General features: G+C 39.7%; 1 protein-coding gene across 1 annotated transcript; it reads right to left on the bottom strand.

Annotated features, from left to right (window-relative positions):
- Positions 1–663: 663 nt before the first annotated feature.
- On the bottom strand, positions 664–23,679 carry GPRC6A (G protein-coupled receptor class C group 6 member A). Its single transcript, XM_069598936.1, is given in 17 exon segments — positions 664–1,030; positions 1,032–1,151; positions 1,153–1,556; positions 1,559–1,884; positions 2,706–2,829; positions 6,177–6,259; positions 6,262–6,348; positions 7,081–7,120; positions 14,780–14,919; positions 14,922–15,079; positions 17,430–17,519; positions 17,521–17,736; positions 20,383–20,413; positions 20,416–20,454; positions 20,457–20,535; positions 20,537–20,573; positions 23,585–23,679. Coding segments are annotated over 17 exon segments (2,436 nt in total).
- Positions 23,680–23,755: the final 76 nt, after the last annotated feature.

The raw sequence follows: 23,755 nt of genomic DNA, 5'->3' as shown, positions 1-23,755 counted from the left end.
TTGAACTCTGAATCTTCATTGGAAGGACTGATGCTGAAGCTGAAGCTCCGCTACTCTGGCCTCCTGATGCAAAGAGCCTATTCATTAGAAAAGACCCTGATGCTGGGAAAGGTTGAAGGCAGGAAGAGAAGGGGTCGACAGAGGACAAGATGGTTGGACGGCATCACCGACTCAATGGACATGAGTTTGAGCAAGCTCCAGGAGATGGTGAAGGACAGGGAAGCCTGGCGTGGTGCAGTCCATGGGGTCACAAAGAGTCAGACACGACTGAGCGACTGAACAATGATTTGTGACTGTTTTCCCCAGGATTCTGAGCTCTTTAAAGTCAGAAATGATGCCTCAATCCTTTTTGTACCTTTGTATTTAGCATATCACCTGAACATGGTAACTGCTTAACTTCTTATTTAACTGACCTTAATTGATCAACTGCCTGTTCAGCAGACAAGGCTAGAAGGCAAAGATGCTCAAGAGAGGAGGAGAACCCATACAAAGAGGTTTGAGGAGAGGTTATAGAGAATGGAATAAGGATGATGCATTACAGATTGATTTCGATAGAAAAGATACCTTTGACTCTGTGCCTAAAAAGAAGTAGGTAAAGATGGAGGCTGATGGGGGTGGCTAAGGAATTAAAGGAGTTTCAGGTTGAGGGCTCTATTTTCTTTGTTACACAGGTGGTTGAACAGGGGGAAATTTGGTGCAGGTAGTAGTAGTGAAGAAACATAGTGTATATTTGTTCAGGAAGTAAATGCACATCTTAAATGCAAAGACCCTAGAAAACATTTCATTCTGAAACATATCATGTCTTAAGGACTCATTCATATTTTTTTGAGGCAAAGCTTTAGATCTGCATGTAGCATTTTCTCTGCATATGTGTGCAAAGCCTCGTACCTGAAGATCTCTGCTTTTCTGCTGGATTGCAGACCCACCAGCAGAGCTGGGGTTGCTTATTGTGACGTTGTTATGGCTCATGGCAAGGCTGCCTGCACTGTGGGAAGAATAACTGTAAGTCATCTTGAGAAAGACAGATTTTGTTAGTCTCTTGCTTAGAAAGTGTAACATAGCATTTGGGGAAGAACATGCAACATAGGATCTCGTAGTTAGATATTAAAATAATGATGATCTCTACAACCAGCATATATTTGCCAAACGTGGTAGATGGGGATGAAGGTGATCCAAGCTATGAAGCAAATGAGCATGCCAAATGTTATGAATTTGGCCTCATTGTAATTGTCAGGTAATTTCCTGCCTTTGAAGGCACAAATGAAGCACATGAAGGCCAGGATGGCAGTATAGCCCAGCATGGAGCCAAATGCAAGAATGGACCCCTCCTCACATTCAGAGATAATGACTCTGGGCAAGGAGACATTCTGTCCCACAGCAGGGGCTGCAAGGATGAGCTAGAGAGTGCAAACGACAACCAGGATGCCCGTGCAAGTGAAAATGATGGGGATGGGTTTATAGCAGCACTTCAGGATGTGCTGCAGCTTGGGATCACAGCTGAAGGCCAGCAGAATTTTCAGGGACTTCATCAGAATGTAGGCGATGCAGAGAGTAAAAAGCTCATGCCAAATAGTGTCTGCCTGGTTTTACCTGTGAAGCTTTGTGGTTCTCTAATGAAAAAGCCTGTGCCGGCAAAGAGGAGGAAAGGACAGAAGAGGATTACGTAGCAGACCATACATTCCCCGGATGATTTCACAACGGGTGTGTTCAGGTTTCTTGTAAATATTATGCCAATGGCCAGAACAAACAGGATTCCCAGCAGAGAGAGGGCCAGGAGCAAGATAGCCAAGGAGTCAAGGTACTCCATTTCCTTTTCAAAGCACATTGTGCTCCCTACAGGGGCCCAGTGAGTTTCGTTGTTGCATAAAAGGCAATGATCCGTATCTAAAAGACACAGCAGATTTGGTTACATTGCAAATATTTAAGCCAGGTGATTGTCCCCAGTGCTACAGATGAGACTCCTCAGTGAGAGTTCTGACTGGAAAATGGATATAGATAATTGTCACATCGGTTACTTATTAAAATAAAGCATGCACATGACTCGGGAAGGTGAGAAAGAAAGGGTGACAGTGAGGGAACAGGAAGAGTGGGAGAGAAAAGGAGAAAAGAGAAAAATTCATCCAGGCCATGAGTCTTTAGAAAATTAATATACTCAAGATAGATGCTAGCCTCTCATGAACTTGCTATGATAGGTGGCAGTTCAGGGACTGTCAAGAATAAGAGCTTTGGTACCAGACATATTTCCAGCCCTTTCTCTGTCCCTTATGGGTCCTGTAATCTTGAACAAGCTGACTGAACTAGTGCCTGTTGGTAGGAATAATGAGATCTATAGGATATGCACACCTCCGGGTTTTCATCATGCTCAGTTTGGTTAATTCAGCATTTATTTATCTATAGTTACCGTGTCTCAGTTACAAATCAGACATGTCTGTGTGGGATACAGACAAAAATTGACAGAGAACTTGCATTATTTTAAGAGGTGCTGGGAGAGGAAGTCCAGTAGAGGAATAACATCTTCCCTTGGAAGTGAAGTTACTTTTACATCTGTTAGGTATTGAGTGTTCATCTGCTGCAGAAGCATAAAACACTTTTTATTTTTTGAAATGAAAAAAATAAACCAAATAGAATTCGTGTTAAAAAATCAGCTTAAAGAGAAATGGTTCAGGTGTATCACTATGCATGTTGTAGGGAGTGTAATTAATTGCCTGTCTGATTACTATAGTGATTTTCAGGACAGGTCACACATTCATAGCATCAAGTATGTTGACTTTTTGTGGTTTTCTTCATTTGCCCAGGACTTCATTCCTTGGAGAATTTAGATTGAATTTTCTGCAAAGTGAAAAGAAATTCTAAATAAGTTTTTTAAAAGATTTATCCTAACTATAATATCTCTGATTTAATTTAAAGATTTATTTACAAAATAGTATTTTGGTCTTTTTTTCTTCATAGCGTAAAAGAATTCTTTTGTCATCTGGAGGAATTTCAACAACCTTAAAAAATTAGAAACTTTCAGATAGTGAAACTGCTCAGGAAGGATACAGTTTTAGTCACATTAATAAATTTTGTAAGCAAATAAGGAAATTAACTCTTTCAAAATGTCACTCAGTTCAGTTCAGTCACTCAGTCGTGTCCGACTCTTTGTGACTCCATGAATCGCAGCACACCAAGCCTCCCTGTCCATCACCAACTCCCGGAGTTCACTCGAACTCATGTCCATCGAGTCGGTGATGCCATCCAGCCATCTCATCCTCTGTTGTTCCCTTCTCCTCCTGCCCCCAATCCCTCCCAGCATCAGAGTCTTTTCCAATGAGTCAGCTCTTCGCATCAAGTGGCCAAAGTACTGGAGCTTCAGCTTTAGCATCATTCCTTCCAAAGGACACCCAGGGCTGATCTCCTTTAGAATGGACTGGTTGGATCTCCTTGCAGTCCAAGGGACTCTCAAGAGTCTTCTCCAACACCACAGTTCAAAAGCATCAATTCTTCGGTGCTCAGCTTTCTTCACAGTCCAACTCTCACATCCATACATGACCACTGGAAAAACCATAGCCTTGACTAGACGGACCTTTGTTGGCAAAGTGATGCCTCTGCTTTTTAATATGCTGTCTAGGTTGGTCATAACTTTCCTTCCAAGATGTAAGCGTCTTTTAATTTCACTAGCAGACGTAGAAATGTGTAGTGGTGGAACTAATGGAGAAATGGTGTTTTGGAAAATTTCAATCCTGTGCTATATAAAGAGTTCAACTCTATATAAGAATCATTGGACTTTCATATACTTTAGATGAAGGTTATTAATCATGGCCTCCAAGGAGCATACTCACCCTAATCTTGAAAAACAAAATAATGGAAAAATTATAATTTAAAACCATTAAAGTATTACTTTAAAAGATAACCCTTGATATATAAATAAAATTTAATATTTAATTCATCTTGAGAATTTCAGCTTTAATTCTGCATGTCATGATGTGAGTCACACATACTATTCTACTTTTATGGAACCATCTCTTTTCAATATAGCTAGTAACTCTTTGCATTTCAGCTTTTTTTTTTTTTCATTCTTAATCCCTTTCTCATGGCACATCTTGTGAGATAAATTTTTTTTTTGGTCTCACTCTTACCCTTGGGAAGCCAAAGCTGAACAAGTAAATGGGACTTTCTCTAGAGTGACTTAACAGCTATTCCTAGCCTGGAAAATGAAGCCCTTAGCTAACTAGTCTTTTCTTTGGGACATGAAAATGACCTGAGTGAGAGAGAAAAGGAGCCAAGGTTAGTAGCTCTGCGTTCGCAGATGCTGGCTTTCTTGTCTTCACCATAGCTATGTCTGATCTGGGTTTTCGGCAAGCAGGATATCTGCCCTGTGGATTCCCCAGGGAAAACTTAGTCCAGAGTATCACACTCCTAAAGGATGCTCAGAAGACACAAAAGGATTGAACTATGAGATAAAGCTGAACATCATTATGGGGATAAAAGTGAAACCTTTCTTCCTAGCTGTACAGTTTTTTTTCTCTCTCCCCACATAAAAGATAGCAATAAGAAAATGAGTCTGGGTGAGAGGTGATTGGAGCTTGGATCAGGGTGGTGGTAGCAGTGGAGTAGAGGACAAAAGTGTAGACTGTGTATTTTGAAAGTGTAACCTAGAAGGGCTATGAAGTGTGACAGAAAGAGAAGTGACAAGGATCCCACTAGGATGTTTTCATAAGCAGCTAGGAGAAATGAGTTACCATTTATTGGGATGGAGGTAGATTTTGGAGGTCAGTCTTGGAGCTAATCAGTTAAGATGAAAAACTATTAGACACCCAGGTAGAGATGTCAGATAGACAGTTGTATATTTACTTGAGTTGAAATTCAGAAGATAAATATGTGGGAGTCATCTGCCTTCTATATAATGACATTGTCTAAGTGCATGGATGAGATCACTAAGGAAAAGTGCAGATAGAAAAGAACAGGGAACTTCCCTGGTGGTCCAGTGGTTAAGACTATACACTTTCAGTTTATAGGGTACAGGTTTGATCCCTGGTCTGGGAACTAAGATCCCACATGCCACAGGGTGTAGCTAAAATAAAAAAAATTTTTTTAAAGGAGCAGTTCTGAATTCTGGGTCTATCAGTATTCAGAGGGAGCAGGAATGGTAAGGAAAGGGCAAAGGAGGCTGAGAAGCTGTGGCCAGACACAGAAGAGGAAACCCAGGGAGTGTGCTGTCGTGGAAGCAAATAAAGAAAGTGTTTCACGGAGGGGAGAATAATTAGCCAGTAAGCGAAGTAAGATGATGTTTGTATTTATTAACCAGAAAGAAATAATTTATGGGAGGAGAGAAATTGAGGCCAGTAAATATATTCAACTTTTTCAAGGAGTTTTGCCGTAAAGGGAAACAGGAAAGGGCAGTATACGAAGGAGGAAGACGGGAATCAATACAGTTCTTTGGATTTTTTTTTTCCTTAAGATGGAAGGAAGAACAGCTTATTTGTGTCACCATTTAGATAACACAGAAGAGAAAATAATTGAGGGTGCAGAAGAGAGTGGAGAATTGCCAGAGAAATATCTTTGAGCAAGTAAAAGGCTCTGGGATTCAGAGGAGCTGACCTTGGCTCAGAGCCCGGAGAGCCCACGCACAGTCCCAGATGGAAAGCAGTGGCGCAGCACAGATGTGGTGGGGGCAGCCAGCCCCTTTTCATTGTCTCAGTTTTGTCAGTCAAATAGGAAGCAGGGTCACTGGAAGTGAAGATAGGAAAGGTGTGCTGGAGTAAAAGGACAGAAAAGAAAGTATAGATAACCATCTAGGATGGTGGACAAACGAATGGGCTAGGATAGTAGTCTGATTTCCCAACAGCATTTAGAACCCAATGGAAGTTAGAGATCATGAATTTTAAGTGAGAACAGTTAGCAAAGTTGGTGGGTTTTTTTGTTTGTTTGTTTTTGCCAAGATCAGCTGTATTGGTTAGACAAAGTTTAATATAATCAGGATTATACTTTGGTCCAATGAATGATGAATAGAGAGATGGGCAAGGAAACTGAGGGTGTGTACAAGGCAGTAATATACAAGTTGACCATGGAATTTCAGGAGGGAAGCTGGGAACATTGAACAGGCAGTAGGGCCACTGAAGGGTCTGGTGGGGACAAGGACTTTTGCAGTTGAAGTATCAATTGATTTGAATGCTACAAAGCAGCCAATACAAAATTACCTCAAGATTCCTGTGCTCATTTTTTGTTTCTTGATTTGTGACAATGAGGACATCATTCTTCAGGTCATATTGTGCCATCTTGTGATAGTCATGTGGCCGTTGATCTCCCTCCAGAGCACAATATTGTATCCAGTATTCATAGCTCCATGAGCATCAGAATGAAATGAACTCCCTCCATCCATGAATTGGAGAAGGCAATGGCAACCCACTCCAGTACTCTTGTCTGGAAAATCCCATGGATGAAGGAGTCTGGTAGGCTGCAGTCCCTGGGGTCGCTAAAAGTCAGACTAGACTGAGTGACTGCACTTTCACTTTTCACTTTCATGCATTCAGTTCAGTTCAGTTCAGTCACTCAGTTGTGCTGACTCTTTGCGACCCCATGAACCGCAGCACGCCAGGCCTTCCTGTCCATCACCAACTCCCAGAGTCCACCCGAATCCATGTCCATCGAGTCTATGATGCCATCCAACGATCTCTTCCTCTGTCGTCCCCAATCCCTCTTCCCCTGCCCCCAATCCCTCCCAGCATCAGGGTCTTTTCCAATGAGTCAGCTCTTCGCATCAATTGGCCAAAGTATTGGCGTTTCAGCTTCAACATCAGTCCTTCCAATGAACACCCAGGACTGATCTCCTTTAGGATGGACTGGTTGGATCTCCTTGCAGTCCAAGGGACTCTCAAGAGTCTTCTCCAACACCACAGTTCAAAAGCATCAATTTTTCTGTGCTCATCTTTCTTTACAGTCCAAGTCTCACATCCATACATGACCACTGGAAACATTGGAGAAGGAAATGGCAACCCACTCCAGTGTTCTTGCCTGGAGAATCCCAGGGACAGGGGAGCCTGGTTGGCTTCTGTCTATGGGGTTGCACAGAGTCAGACACGACTGAAGGAATTTAGCAGCAGCAGCCCTCCATGAATGTGACATTTTCCAGTGTAGCAAGTAACTATGGAAAATAAAAACAGAAATAAAGACTGATAGAAATATTTTAAGTGTATCCATTATCCCAATTATAACACTTCCTTGCAAGGAATATCACTTAAAAATGAAAAAAAAAAAAAAAAAGGATATTCTGGATCCCTGAGTGTGAAAACTACTTGAGGACTAGTAGTTCTGAACTACGAGGCAACAATTTGAGAATTGTTGAGAATTTCTGATGTCTTGCTCTGTGAATTTGAGAAAGCAAGTTAATGTTTATGGAGGTAGATTCTCTTACTTACAGAACTGAAATCTGAGCACCTTCATGTATTCCACTTTGCATAATTTCAGAATGGGTCCTCTAGAGCAGATGCCACTCTCATTCTGGTTCCAAATTTCATTAGTGGTGTGATCTTGACATTTACAACTTCTTTCTAGGCCTCAGTTGAGATAAATGAAACCTATTATACTTAATAGGATTGTTGTAAGAATTAAATGCAATTGTTCCTAGGTGGCTGCAGCATAAGGGGTCTGCCTGCCAGTGCAGGAGATGCAAGAGATGTGGGTTCAATCCCTGGATTGGGTGGTTCCCCAGGAGAAGGAGATGGTAACCCACTCCAGTATTCTTGCCTGGAAAATCCCGTGGACAGAGGAGCCTGGCAGGCTACAGTCCGTAGGGTCACAAAAGAGTTGGACACGACTGAGCAACTGAGCACACACACATGTGTATGAACACTTTAGCCTAGCATCAGGAACAGATTAAGGGTTAATAGAGATTAGCTTAATACTTTTAAATACCTATAATTAGCTAACAGGGATGATGTGCAAATAAATGAAGATGCTTTGAGTCTATCAAGTAATAAAGTCACCTGACATTAATATGCTACTTTCTAATACTCAAATCTGTGATGCCCTTTTACTCCATACAACTCAGTGAAGCACACTTAGCAGGGATCATCTTCCTCTTTTCTCAGAGGAGGACCCCAGCCAAGGAGTGAAAGACCTTCTCTGAAGATACACATCTTGACTTTCATTATGGGGTCTTTCTGTTGCACCTAATGATGTATTAGTTTAAATTCTCCTCGCTGTGTTTTTCTTTTTTTCCCTTCTGACTCAAAGCCATAATCAAAGTGCCATTTGGAAGCAGGAAAATTCATCCTCTCCTTCTAGAGTCACACTCAGCCTGGGTCTTTGACCCAAGTCTCAGCAGGTGATCCAAGCCAGGAGTTGTCATGCTCACCAGCCCCAAAATGAAGGCTGAGGCGACAGAGCTGCAAAGCCAGAGAGAGTTCAATGACAAACGCACCTTGTTCTTGGGTGCATCCCTACCTGAGAAGTTTAACTGGTGGACCTAATGTAACTTCTAGGGCTTCCCAGATGTCTTCCTGGTAAAGAATCCACCTGCAAAGCAGGAGACTTGGGTTCAGGCCCTGGGTCAGAAAGCACCCTTGAAGAAGAAAATGGCAACTTGCTCCATTCTTGCCTGAGAAATCCCATGGACAGAAGAGTCAGGCAGGTTATAGTCTGTGCAGTCACAGAAGTGTCAGACACAGCTGAGCACAGAGTAACTGCTAGTGACCTCCCTTTGAGTCCATACTCATTGGGTGGAAGGTGGGGAATCTTACCATCACCAATGGTTTTTAAGTCTGTTTCAGTAGCAGAGGGTATAGTAATTGTTGTTTAGCTGCTAAGTTGTGTCTGACTCTTTTGCAACCCTACGGACTGTAGCCCGCCAAGCTCCTCTGTCCATGGAATTTCCCAGGCAAGAATACCAGAGTGGGTTGCTATTTCCTCCTCCAGAGGATCTTCCCAACCCAGGGATCAAACCCATGTCTCCTGCATTGCAGGTGAATTTTTTAGCACTGAACCACTGGGGAAGCCCCCGGGTATAATAAAGAGACCTCTAAATTCTATTTCCAATTTAGTTCAGAAAATGATGTTTTTAACCTGAGAAGAAAGAAATATAATGGAAAATTACTCTTCTTATTACTCAGTTTGTACAGTGAGAACTTGTATGCAGTACAGCTAGAACAGAAAATGTTTCACTGACAAAGGAGGCAGCCATATTGAACTTGTGGTGCAGGAGAGAATACTAGACTGAGAAGGAGGAGAACATTTGAGTTCTTCCACCGTTAATGTGATATATAATCATGGCTAAGCAAATACCATCACATCTGTACCTGTGATGCTTCTGTGGTTCTTGCTGGGTGCAAAAATCTATGGAACAAGGCAGAAGTTATTCTACTTGAATAGAGTTCTTCTTCCTCTGTTTTTTCTCAGTTAATCCTTTATGAATATTTCCTTCCTTCAGTTTTTTCCCCCTTTGGCAAATACAATGTAAGACAATCAAGTTGTATTTTAAGTGACTATATTAGCTACAGTAGTCAGGTCAATGACCAAATATAACTAGCAAAATCTTTAAGCGTGTGTATTGATTTTATTATATGTCTTCGCAGACTTCTAGTTCTTTTAATTAATGGAAGGAACAAAAATAGGCCAAAAAAAAAAAATCCAAGCTTTCAGTGTTCCCAACTCTACCTCTATGTATTGATTTTTCTTCCATTGCTTCCTTAAGCAATATACACATGTAAGCCCTAGTATCTTAGTTCTTTAGGGAGCAAATCCTCTTCCATTCTCTTGTTTGAACTATAATTTCCACCAGCTTGTTTCCTGTATTTAATTAGATTTTACAGGGTAAATTTCTGACACACTTATGTTCTATAAATAATGATAACATTGTATGATGTAAATAAAATGGCACAATTCCACCTTTGTTCTTACAGGAAAGAGGATGGAAACAAACTAGTGTATTCATTACCTGCTAAATATTCTTTTGAATGTTTGCTCTGGATTAAATTCTGAACACTAATGCTATGATTATTAAGCTGTTAAAGACTTCTTCCATCCATTATTTATTTGTTTTTCATCAAGACTCTGACCCTCATGATAAGTTGACCCCAAAATATTTAGAGAGTAGGATTTGCATTTCCTTGATTATATAATTCACCTCAGTATGGTGATGACCTATTTTTGAGAACACAAGGTCAGGAGGCCGCTCCCATTAAGCTGCTGTGGTCCATGTTGTTTTCCATGTCCTCAGCCGCTCTGCTGCCCACTGCAACTCTGTAAGTGAGCTGTGCTTGGGAAAAGAGACATCTATGTGAGTCAAGCAGAGACTTCCAGAGGAAGCACCCTTGCATCTCTATCTGGTACCCAACCCATGTCTTTTACTTTTGTAAAGTTTTCCATGGTGTAGCAGAAGTACATGACTAAGACTGGGAGAGTTTTGTTGCTCATCTGTGGCTATTGATGGGCCCCAGATCCTTGCAATTGAGGTCCCCCCATCTCTAAACTGCTGCAAGTCTCAGTCACCAGGAAAACCTGCCAGTTCTTTAGGATGAAGTGCAGTGAACATGAATCTGTGGATGTACCATAACAGTCTAAGATCAGAGATGAGGTATGTTAATGCTTAGTTTGTGAAGTGAAGTGAAAGTCGCTCAGTTGTGTTCGACTATTTGTGACGCCATGGACTGTATAGTCCATGGAATTCTCCAGGCTGGAATACTGGAGTAGGTAGCCTTTCCCTTCTCCAGGGGATCTTCCCAACCCAAGGATCAAACCCAGGTCTCCCACATTGCAGGCGGATTCTTTACCAGCTGAGACACAAGGGAAGCCCAAGAATACTGGAGTGGGTAGCCTATCCCTTCTCCAGTGGATCTTTCTGACCCAGGAATTAAACTGGGGTCTCCTGCATTGCAGGTGGATTCTTTACCAAGTGAGCTATGAGGGAAGCCCCAAGGCTTGGTTTGGTAAGCCTTAAAAATTATTAGTTATTATTGTCCTCATCACTTCGCAATCTTTCCCTTCTAGTCCCAATGTCTCCTCTGACTTCCAGACCAGTACACTTGAATGTGTTATAAGTTCTTCAAATTCAACATGTCCAAAATGGAATGCTAAATACTTTACAGACCTTCACTTTTCTCTGCATTTTCAACTCAATAAGTGGCACCAGTTGCCAAAATTTAGAATCATTTGCAGCATCTTTGCTTTTCTCTCTCATTCTTTACATCCAATCTATCTCCAAAGACTCTTCATCTTTTCTCTTAAGTGTATATCACTCCTTCCTCATTGTCACATTCTTAGTACCTATAATACTTATACCTGAAGTATAAGGCATACTTAATGTATTCCTGGGTTAACAAACTTTCTCTGGCTAGTCTTGTGTTCATCTAATCAAAGCACATTGCAGTAGAAATACCATTTCTACAATGGTAGGTCACATCACTCTTCTGTCTAAAAATAGCTCTAATTGGCTCCCCTTTGCTTTCTCAAGTCCAAACCTTTAAACATAGCTTGCAGACTTCCCATTGAAAGGGTGGTCTTTGTACCAGCAATAATCAGAATCATCTGAGAGGTTGTTAGAAGTGCAGACTTTCAGGTCCCCCTCACTGGAACTACTGAATTAGCATCAACATGATAATACGATTACCAGGTAATTAACACTCCAGCAGAGCTTGAGATGCTCTGATCGTCAAGCCCTAATGATGAATGCTTCACTAACCCTCCACTCTGTAGTTTCCACAAAAGACCAGTTCTGTGGTGCCACTTTCTGATCCCTGAAGATGCCAGGCTTTCTCTCTCTGTGACTTTGCTGGAGTATTTCTGTCCTGCCTAGCACCCAGTCATCTATCATATTCACCAGGGATGTCACGATCTCTGGAGAGTATTCTCTGCCGTCTTGTATTTATATGAAACATTGTAATGCATTATTCTGCACTGTAATCAGCTCCTTAATTCTTTGACTGCTTACTCCTCTAGACACATGACTCTGTCAGTGAGAGAATTATCTCGTTGCCCATAATATTTTCAAAATTCAACACCATGGCCAGAACACCGAGACATCCAATAAATATTTGGCAAATAATTGTGTGAATAGTAGTTTGGCTCTTATACATTCTCTTGTCCCACATACATCACTCACTACCTTGTACCTGATCCAGAATAAAGGGAAACAAACAAGGAAACCATAATTACTATTCGACAAGAACATAAAAAAATCTGTTGCAATGAAACAAATATGGTTGCAGTCTCCCTGAATACTGCTCACAGATATCACCAAATGTGGAGCCAAAGTAAGGATTAGCCTCGATACTGGAGAAAACTAACTCCTTTGATGTTATTTGAATCTAAAATCACTCAGAAAGTATTATTTAAGTATTAGTGAATTTTGCCAGGGGACAAAATAATTTTGAGGACGATATCCTTGTTTAGTGACCCTAAATATTGCATCTTTTCAATTTAATATCTATATGGAGATTTCTTCCTAAAAAGACAATTGTTTGCATTATTGTATTTGTCCTATTGGATCTGGCAGGGACATGGCTCACTGGTGATCAAAGGAACAAGACACTCCTCTGCTCCTCATTTCCAAGCTGTTTCTGTCTGTTTCTGGATTACCATGTCCCAGGGGGTGAATAAAGAATGACCTCAGGCTCCCAGTGTTTAAATAAAACATTTTAGAAGAGCTGCTTCAATTATACTTTCTCAAGATCTTCCTCAGAATGTTTGAGAGTTATTCCTGATTTCAAATACTTTCCCAGAGAATAAGTAACTATTGCTATTTGTATTTCTTTTTTCTTACAAGTCTCTTTATAGCTCCTCCCCTTTATCCCATCTGTTTCCGATTGTCTGTTTTCTCTCCATTACTAGCTCTCACCTCTCATTCTTAAAAATTTCACCTAGTAGGTTTTATTATGTTGGTCCACTTAATGTATAGGTTTTTTTTTTTTTAACTAATCCATTGTTAAAGTTTTATATTACAAAGAGTATGCTTTCAAATAGCCACCTTAAAATAACTAGACATATAAATATGCATGTGTGTGTATAGTGCTATATATTTTAAAGAGACTTTTAATTAAAAGTAAAAACCCTAATCTCTAGCCTTACCTCTTCATTAGTTGTTGTTGTTGTTGTGGTTTTTTTTGCCTTGCATTTACGAAGTGAAAACTAGTTTTATTATGAGCAACTTAAAATACCCTCTGACCATCACATGATTCACCCAAAGCTGATCACCTCAAACCTCGGAGCTTGTGGCTGTGGATGTTTAAAAATGACACAAGTAGAAACAGCCCTGGACTGATCCAGCCCTGTTCAGATCACTTGTGTGATCAGGAAAAACTGGATCTTATTCCCTTTTACCTTTTTTCCCTAACAAATTTAAAAGAAATAAATTTTGGAGCATGATTCTTAAGACAGACAAGTTTGAATGCTGAGAAATTTGTTTTTGATGAGTTAAATTTATCATACAAAGCAGCAGTTTGCTTTCAAATGCCTTGTTTATGAACATTTTAAAGACACAGTGGATAATCTTCACTAAATAGGGCCACTCTAATTAGAGTTTCTACAAACTAATTGAAGAGAAGAAAGAGAAAGACTTACACAATTAGCGGTTCATTTAAACCTGAGATAACACAGGACTTGTTATGATTGACCTAATAACATTCTTTTGAAGAAGACTGGAGTCCTAGAAAGACTGCCCTAAGAAAGAGTCCTAACTGAAGGCGTTCGTCTGTAATCACCCAAAGGGTATGGAGTCAGAAGACCCAGACTAGAGTCTAGTACTTTTGGCTTTAGCTTCCTTACCCACAATATTTAGCAATAATAAAAGGGATCATTAAACATGCCTGGTCTTGTGTTGTTAAGAGCATCAAAAGAGATAATTTGTATGAAGTTTTGAAAAACTGCAAGATCAGATATAAATCTACAAGCTAAAGGAAAATAACACTATCAGCAGAATCTTCTTGGAAAATAAGAGAATACAACTTTGGTGGAAAAGAATAGAAGGTGAAGGTAAAATAACTCTGTTATGCTTAAGAACAAAGAACTAATAATAGAAATGAAGGTTATTCAACACTGACAGTATCTACTTATAAAAGAATTAAAATTTAGAGCAGTTTATAGCAATATTGCAAATTAAAGGAAAGAAAGAAATGATGGTAGGGGAATTTTCTTGTACGTGTGAGTTACTACCTCCCATGATTGAAAGGCGTTGGGGTTCTGATAGTCTCAAACTTGTCACAGATCCTGAATGGCATAACTAAGGGCCAATACTGCTAGCTGAATACTGTGAACAAGTCCCAGTTCGGTGTAATCCCACAGGAAGTCAGTTCTCAGGAAGAAGTTCCTTTCTGTTGGCCAAAGTGCCCTGAGAGCAGTTGGAGATACATCGGCTCAAATCACTGTCTTCAGCATGTGCACAAGCAGATTAGGGCATGGCAGATTCATCTAAGGGTTTGTTGTTATCACTGGGAAACACATACAGATTTTGAAGACAGGAATGGAAAGAGGACATGTTCCCTCTTCTAAAGGTAAACCCCACAACTTTGCCAGTCCTTTTAATATCAGGAATGGTAGCAATCTTGGTGGATGTTGACCAGCTCTAGCTATGAAGAAGGCAATGGCAACCCAGTCCAGTGTTCTTGCCTGGAGAATCCCGGAGATGGAGGAGCCTGGTGGGCTGCAGTCCATGGGGTCGCACAGAGTCAGACACGACTGAAGCGACTTAGCTGCAGCAGCAGCAGCAGCAGCAGCAGCAAACAATCCAGGTCTTATTTATATTCCTTTCAAGGGCTTTACTGAAGAGATTGAAAACATGGAATTGACTCAGAAATACCACAATGACATTAACCTCAGCTTCTGCTATGATTCTCTCAAGTGTCTGATTGATCCTGACTTCAATGGTAGTATCTGAGAGGAAGGCTGGGAGAGCTTCTCTGAAGGCTATGCACACATTATTTGCTGCCATTTGAACTGCAAAAGTGTTGAGAGTCCATAGCCATCATCTGTGGTTAGGATGCCAATCCAATTCCGTCTAGATTTCTGATTCAGGTGGGCCATTGCTTTAGTTTGACAGAAGTCACTGGGCACTGTCCATAAAAATGAAGGAAACCGAATTTTGTCACTTAGGGTTTCTGCAGTAGATTCGTAACTCACCTGGAAATGGACAGAATATTTCAGTTGTGGTATTGATGAGCTGCAGGTGGCTATTCATAGTAGATGTTCTTGTCTTTGATTTCTGTGAGTTTCCATAAAGTTTTCTAAATTCTTTGATCCTTACTATCCTTCCCCTTCAACGAACTACCTTACAAATAGCTTAAATCATGATAGTTAGGACCTGACGACTGTTGAGTCATTGCCTCTCACTTGTTTTGTCTGTGTGTAGTATAAGCAAGGGTTCAGGCTCTGTATTATAACTCTGTCTACATGCCTATATGTATTTATATCTATCTTATATCTCAGGTCAGGGGTACCAGTGTATATTATTTACAAACTTAGAAATAAATATGAGAAAATGCAACCAGTCAAATAAGCACCATGACTTTTGGGACTCCTTGTTTGTTCAAAATTTGTATAAATGGCAACTTTGATGACTTTTATTCTAGATAAATCATCCAGACAAAGAATCATCTGTCCAGGGATCAGCAAACTTTTTTCTGTAAAGGACCAAATGTAAAATATTTTAAGCTTTGTTGGTCACATATGGTCTCTGTCATATATTATGTTTGTATTTTTTTGTAACAACCTTTCAAAAAATATGTAAAAATCGTCCTTAGCTTGAGAACTCAAGACATTGAGAGCCACATTTGATCCACAGGCAATATGGATTCTGACTCCTAATCTACTCAAATGAGCAGTAGCATTTTGGAAAATCTCCCTACTGTGTGCAAAGTTTTGCCTAATTTACAGCTGTGTTGATTTTATTCTAAGGAGAGTGGTTACCTTCCACAGCTGCCATTGCACCATGCCACTTGCTCAGTGAATTTTTTTTCCTTTTTTTTTTTTTTTACTATTTATAGCAGCTACTGGTATGCAAGGAAACACAATACACTTTAAAGTCAAACAAACTGTTAGAATCCTGACTGCAATAAATTTGACAAAGTTAGTTAACATTTCTTTCACTGTGAAATGACAGGATTCTTGTGAAGACTGAAGGAGAAAATGTAAATGATTTAAATGGATATTGGCACACAGTTCACTAAACCTTAATTGCCTCCAGAGACATTGCTATGCTCACCTTCACTCTGCTACCCGGGCTTCTGTGAAATCTGTGTTACCATGGAGAGTCCTCTCTACTATTGTGCTATCATGGAAATTACATTTTTACATTAAACATCCATTGTTAAAAATATTCTACTTTTCTTACTTGTCACCTAACTAGTTTTATACATAGTCTAGAAATTTTGGGCCAAAACCTTATCTCTGAGATATTTGGAGGAATAGTTCTTTTTAATTTTTTTAATTTAAACTTTTCATTATCAACTTTGCTAGCTACAGTATAATGGAACTCTCAGAATCTTACAGGGATATACACACTTATTTAGTCTGGCTCCAAAAAGTTATATAATTTGAATTCTTACACATATTTATTATATTACTCATATATATTTTTATCAGCTCACTTCTTGATAATCTGACCATAAGCATTGTCTAACTTTTGGCTTCTAATTTTCCTTGAGCTTAGAAAGCAGTGATCTACTGAGTTATAGAGTGATGTCATATGAAGGTTAGTTCAAAATTAAAGTCAGGGTACTTGTTAGAGTAATGCACAGGAACTAAGCGCAGGGCTCTCAAACACGTGCTTTGGTCTTTCAGAGACCGTGTTGCTTACTTCCTGGTAAAGGCTTACATTATAGGAAGCTCATATTCCAGTCTCTGCTCAAAGCCCTTCCGTAATACTCAGAATGAAATACCAGGCACACCGTAGCTTACAGGATGCTGCATGCCCGGCCCCTACACATCTCTGTGAATGCATCTCTTAGTCTGTACCTTTCTGCTCAGACTGGTCTAGCCCTGTTGATTTTTGCTTTTCTTTGGACATTTCATCTTTGCACTTAACTGTTTTCTCAGCCTAGATGCTTTCCACTCCTCTCCCATCTTCTCTTGGCTGTCTCTTCTCATTCAAGTTTCAGGCTAGCCATCATTTCCTTGAGAGTATTCCTGGACTTCTGGGCCCCTTTACCTCTCACTTCCTTTTCAGCTTTCTTCATGGCATCTAACTGATGTAACTTTAGAAACAAGACAGTTGAGTGGCTTAGAGGCATCTGTCTTATCTAAATCATGCTAAAAGCTGTCAGAAACTAGACCCGGCAGATTGAGGGGTGACTACTCCTTAGTACTTTGATCACTATACTATCCATATTAGGGCACATCCTTTATTTCTTTCTGAAGAGAAAGAAAAGTTAAAGTAGAGGTATCTCCTCAACTAGTTTCCTAGATTACCCTGATCCGTTTAGGATGAAGAATATGATCACACCAACTCAATGGTGGTAGAACAAAACCCACCTGTGGCTATGAGCTGTAAACTCAACATCCGGGAGACAGCCTTGGTTATTTCTGAGTAGCCAGCACCTATGACAGCCTTAACCCTGCATGAGGTTGGAATAGTCACACTTAAACTCTACGATTTCTCTGGAGCTGTTGAACTTAGAAACACACCTCAGAGCAGCTGCCATCGCCTCTGTGATGTTTGTACACGTGTCATAGATTTTGTACCCTAGTTTGATTCCAGACAATAATGTTGAATTATTGATCATCTCAATGCTGTGTATCATGGCAAGAGTTTGAAGAAAAGTTGATATTTCAAAGCTGTTGAGAAACAAGTGTTTTTGAAATTAGAACATAGCTCTTCTTCAGACATGATAATATCCAATTTTACCCTAATTTCTGCCTTATGATGGACAATTCCTGAATCAGTGAAGTTTACCTTTCGGAGGATCCAAACTTTATTTAAAAACAGGTTTTGATGGACACCTTTCTCAGGAGTATATAGTGGGACTACCCTGGTAGTCCGGTGTTTTCAATGCTGCACGGCACAGCCAAAAAAAATTTTTTTAATGTATATAGGAATCCACAGCTTTTCGAATGGAGTCCGTGTAACAGGATTTAACCTTTTCTTGATTATTCAGGATGATTTTGAATACTCAATTTAGTATTCTACAGTATGAAGATGTATCTGATATCTGTTCCTTTTTGTAGTTAGATGTCAGCATTTTATTGATGTTCAAGAATCTGCTCTTAGAGCCTCACTTCCCCCATTTTTTAGTTTTGTGATGCTAAGCTATTGTGGTTGGAAAACAGATGAATAAGAGTCTTAAGAATTACTTACAAAACAGGCTCTGGGTAAAAGACCAGTAGCTTTCTCCTAGATAACGTGCAATATTTTAGTTCTGAGGCATGGGTATTTCCTCATTTAGTGGGTTTTTCCAGTTGACTTCGGGACTTGTAATTATTCCAGAGCACTGAATTGTTTGATTATCGACTCACTGTTACGTTTACTTCACCCACCACTATATACAAAAGGTTATAAACAGTGCCTAATATATAGTAAGAATTCAAGACATATTTTTTGAATGAACAAAAGGGGATTTTTTCAGGGTTTTGATATTTTCAAGTTTCTTTTAATTCATTTAGTTAACATAAATTAAATAATATTTGGATAATGCTGTTTGTCACTGTCATCTAAATGTGAAGTTTGGCAATGAGCTTTAAGTTTTTAACTTAAAGAAAGATACAAAAGAGAGAGAGTTAAAGTAATGAGTTGTCTGGCAAATAAAATGCACACTATTTTCAGAGTCCCCTATGCATTAGCTCTATGGGAGTCTGAATCTCTTTTGTTCACCTCAGTACCACCCATGCCTAGAATAGGGCTAAGGTAATATAGACATTTAATAAGAGTTGTTCAGTGTTGAGTGAATACTGTTTCTCTCAAGGAGTGACAATAAGACCAAAGGATGTTCAGTGACCTTTTTTGGGAATAAATTTTTTTAAACAAGATGACATTTTAAAAACACATTTTCCATCCTTATTAGTTGACCTATGATTGTGGCCTTAAATCTATAGTCACTTTTTGGGTGCCAATTAGTGCTCTGAAAAATCCTCATTAATGTTTTCTGCAGTGTTCACTGGTATACTTGATAATCAATGATGAAGATGCCAGTAGCTCAAAATGCCCAATTTCTGGAAAGAATGATAGGAAGGAATATTAGAATGACATGGGAACACATTTTACCTGAAAGCATTCACATAGGACATGCGAAATACTTTTGAATTTTAAAAAACAGATAATTGCTGGGGAAGGATGGAGGAAGGAATGGTTAGGGAGTTTGGGATGGACGTGTACACACTATATTTTAAATGGATAAACAAGAAGGACCTACTGTATAGCATATGGAACTCTATCCAATGTTATGTGGCAGCCTGGATGGGACAGGAGTTTGAGGGAGAATGGATACATGTATATGTATGGCTGAGTCCCTTTGCTGTTCACCTGAAACTATCACAACATTGTTAGTGGGCTATACCCTAATACAAAATAAAAAGCTTTTTTTTAAAAAAAAAAAGAGAGATGAGAAAATGAGATTAAATTTGCATCCAAAAATATCAAGATAAAAAATATCAAGGTTTGGCAGTTAGCAGGAAGCGCTGGAATCTCATTGCCAGAGCAGCAGAAGCTGATGCCGCCTGCCTTTAAAAGTTATCTAGGCCCTTGTTTTACAGAAGAGAAAAATCAGAAGCTGGATCTCAAAGAGTTTAAATGATGTGCCTAAATCTACAAAATCACTTTGTCCCCAAAGTGAAATTAGAATTCAAATAGTCTGCTCTCCTTAAAGAAAGCTATCTGCAATATCCTCCATTCAGCTTAACTCTTCTATAATACACCATGACAAATGTCTGTTCTATAGTCCAGCTTTCACAATGTAAAGTGTTCACATATGAACACTCTGAGTTGAAGTAGGATCTTAATTTATTATGAAAGAATTAGATTATTTCAAGAATGGAATAAGTACAGTGTTGACAAAAACATTAGTGTAAAGAAAAATTTGAAGTGCAGTCTATTTTGAAGAATTAAGATTCATGTTTGGAACAACCTGCATCTGTGGGTGATGGAAATATAAATGTGCTGTGTGTGCATGTGGTGGGCCGGCTACTACTGTGTCTTCTCATTGTTTTTTCTCGTGTAACTTCTGGGGTTATTCTTTTTAGGCAAAATCCAAACAAATACATTAATGGGAAGCATTCATAGCCTCTGTACTTGGAGGCTGATTATACATATAGTACTAATATAGTTTTCTTTTAAGAAAGAATAGCAAGAAGTAATTATATGCAACTTAAAAGTATCTGAGTTTAAATTTTATTAAAATGATTTAGATGTCAATACAAGTAAACATTTACATGCCCTAGTCTCACAGGACAAGTTTGAAATCTGAATGTGTTCTCTGAGGCTTTACTCACCTGGCACACTTCTGGATTTCTGGCCTTCTGAGTATTCTTCTGAGGACAGCATTTTTTTGTGAATGGCAAACCTCCAATCATGATGTGTCCTGGAGAAGTGGCAGCCACAAAGTCATCGGGGGTCTGGCAAGGCTGAGAAGCAGCAAAAACAGGTCATCACAAAACAGGTTATCAGTACTATCAATAGTACCCTGTTTCTGTCTCATTTGCTCACTTCTTGAGAGTTCTTAGGAATCCCTGAGCTCACAGGTGGCAGGAACATGATTCCTATTTCACCTGTAAACACGTATACAGCGTGGGACACTGTCAAGGGCCAGAAACACCCAGTGTTCAGATATCTGATGATGGTCAAAACAGTTCTTCACCAATACGAACATATCAGACCCTCTCATACCCCATTGTTGATATGTGATGTGTGTGTTTATACACAGCTCCTCACTGTGATAGCATCTTTTACTCTTCTGACGTGTCAAAGGCTTTGAGTCATGTTGGTATTTCTTTTGAAGTGGGATATAGAATCTTCAAGAGGGAGCAGTTTGGGAACATTTTCTCACTTTGGAAATGGACAGTTATGCATTTTCAAAGGTATCAAATTCAAGGCACAAAAACTGTAAGGCAGTATATAAAAAATAACATCCCAAATTTATTTTCCCAGAAAAACTCTATGTAAAAAATGAAATTCAGTTAAATATAGATATTTGTGATTTTCAGTTTAATCTAAGTTGAAAAATCTATTTCTATTAAGGAGCCTTATGAAGGTAGAAAAACAGAAAGTTTCAAAACTTTGCGCTATAAAACTCAGTGTCATGTGGCAGAAAGTGCTTAGACTTTGCAAACTGACAGATTGGTTGACTCTGCCTACCACTTAGCATGTGACCACGAATGAATTACTGAACTTTTCTGGACAATAATTTTCTCATATATAAAATAGATAAGATAATCTGTCTCATGGATATGTTCTGAAACTTGAGCTGAATCGATTTGTAAAGCTCCTTAATTTTAGTAGGCACTCAGTAATTGGCTCCTGTCTTAGTTGATCAAGGCTGCTGTCACAGAAATACTGTAAACTGGTTGGCCTAGAATCAACAAACACTTATTTCTCACAGTACTGAAGGTTGTGAAGTCCAAGATCATGGAGCTGGCAGATTCAGTCTCTACTGACAGCCTGCTATAAACCTCGCATGGCAGAAAAGGCAAGGGAACTTTCTCAAGGCTGCTTTCATATAGCTAACCCAACTGGGAGGGCCCTGCTCTCATGACCTAATCACCTCCCGAAGGCCCCACCTCCTAATAACATCACCTTTCAGTTCAGTTCAGTCACTCAGTCGTGTCCGACTCTTTGCGACCCCATGAATCCCAGCACGCCAGGCCTCCCTGTCCATCACCAACTCCCGGAGTTCACTCAGATTCATGTCCATCGAGTCAGTGATGCCATCCAGCCATCTCATCCTCTGTCGTTCCCTTCTCCTCCTGCCTCCAATCCCTCCCAGCATCAGGGTCTTTTCCAATGAGTCAACTCTTCACATGAGGTGGCCAAAGTATTGGAGTTTCAGCTTTAGCATCATTCCTTCCAAAGAAATCCCGGGATTGATCTCCTTCAGAATGGACTGGTTGGATCTCCTTGCAGTCCAAGGGACTCTCAAGAGTCTTCTCCAACACCACAGTTCAAAAGCATCAATTCTTCGGTGCTCAGTCTTCTTCACAGTCCAACTCTCACATCCATACATGACTACTGGAAAAACCATAGCCTTGACTAGATGGACCTTAGTCGGCAAAGTAATGTCTCTGCTTTTGAATATACTATCTAGGTTGCTCATAACTTTTCTTCCAAGGAGTAAGCGTGTTTTAATTTCATGGCTGCAATCACCATCTACAGTGATTTTGGAGCCCCCAAAAATAAAGTCTGACACTGTTTCCACTGTTTCCCCATCTATTTCCCATGAAGTGATGGGACCAGATGCCATGATCTTCGTTTTCTGAATGTTGAGCTTTAAGCCAACGTTTCCACTCTCTTCTTTCACTTTCATCAAGAGGCTTTTTAGTTCCTCTTCACTTTCTGCCATACGGGTGGTGTCATTGGCATACCTGAGGTTATTGATAGTTCTCCCAGCAATCTTAATTCCAGCTTGTGTTTCTTCCAGCCCAGAGTTTCTCATGATGTACTCTGCATAGGAGTTAAATAAGCAGGGTGACAATATACAGCCTTGACGTACTCCTTTTCCTATTTGGAACCAGTTTGTTGTTCCATGTCCAGTTCTAACTGTTGCTTCCTGACCTGCATACAGATTTCTCAAGAGGCAGATCAGGTGGTCTGGTATTCCCATCTCTCTCAGAATTTTCCACAGTTTATTGTGATCCACACAGTCAGAGGCTGTGGCATAGTCAATAAAGCAGAAATAGATGTCTTTCTGGAACTCTCTTGCTTTCTCGATGATCCAGCGGATATTGGCAATTTGATCTCTGATTCCTCTGCCTTTTCTTAAACCAGCTTGAACATCAGGAAGTTCACGGTGCATGTATTGCTGAAGCCTGGCTTGGAGAATTTTGAGCATTACTTTACTAGCATGTGAGATGAGTGCAATTGTGCAGTAGTTTGAGCATTCTTTGGCATTGCCTTTCTTTGGAATTGGAATGAAAACTGACCTTTTCCAGTCCTGTGGCCACTGCTGAGTTTTCCAAATTTGCTGGCATATTGAGTGCAGCACTTTCACAGCATCATCTTTCAGGATTTGAAATAGCTCAACTGCAATGCCATCACCTCCACTAGCTTTGTTCGTAGTGATGCTTTCTAAGGCCCACTTGACTTCACATTCCAGGATGTCTGGCTCTAGATGAGTGATCACACCATCATGATTATCCGGGTCGTGAAGATCTTTTTTGTATCGTTCTTCTGTGTATTCTTGCCATCTCTTCTAGGCTTAGGTTTTAACATCTGAATTTTGGGAGGATATAAGCATTCAGAACATAGCAGTTCCCTCATGTTCCTTCCTAAAACCAAACTGAAAGTTATTAATTCCTAAATGTGGAGTGCTTTCCACAATTGGCTAAGTAAATCATTGTTCAAAGCTCTTTCTCAAATATCTTAAATGCATGCCTGGTGGAAATGATGTTTGCGGTAGAACCATTAGCTGGCTATAGTCTCCCTAGAATGTAAATCCATTACTAAGTTCAGCATAGGCAAAGATAAGGGTATGTTAATTACTTCAGAATTTCACTGGGCATGTTATCTTCATTGTTGTAGTTTCTACTACTATCAAGATTTAATTTTGGACCAGTGACAAAAGTTTTAGCCATCATTTTGAATCTATAATTACTATACATTTTATGCAATTTTAAAAGACTTTAAAATTACAATAATAATTGCTACTATTCC

This window comes from Ovis canadensis, chromosome 8 (assembly GCF_042477335.2).
Source record: "Ovis canadensis isolate MfBH-ARS-UI-01 breed Bighorn chromosome 8, ARS-UI_OviCan_v2, whole genome shotgun sequence".
NCBI lineage: Eukaryota > Metazoa > Chordata > Mammalia > Artiodactyla > Bovidae > Ovis > Ovis canadensis.
The sequence above is the reverse complement of the archived record's forward strand: the minus strand, read 5'-3'. Positions and strand labels throughout refer to the sequence as shown.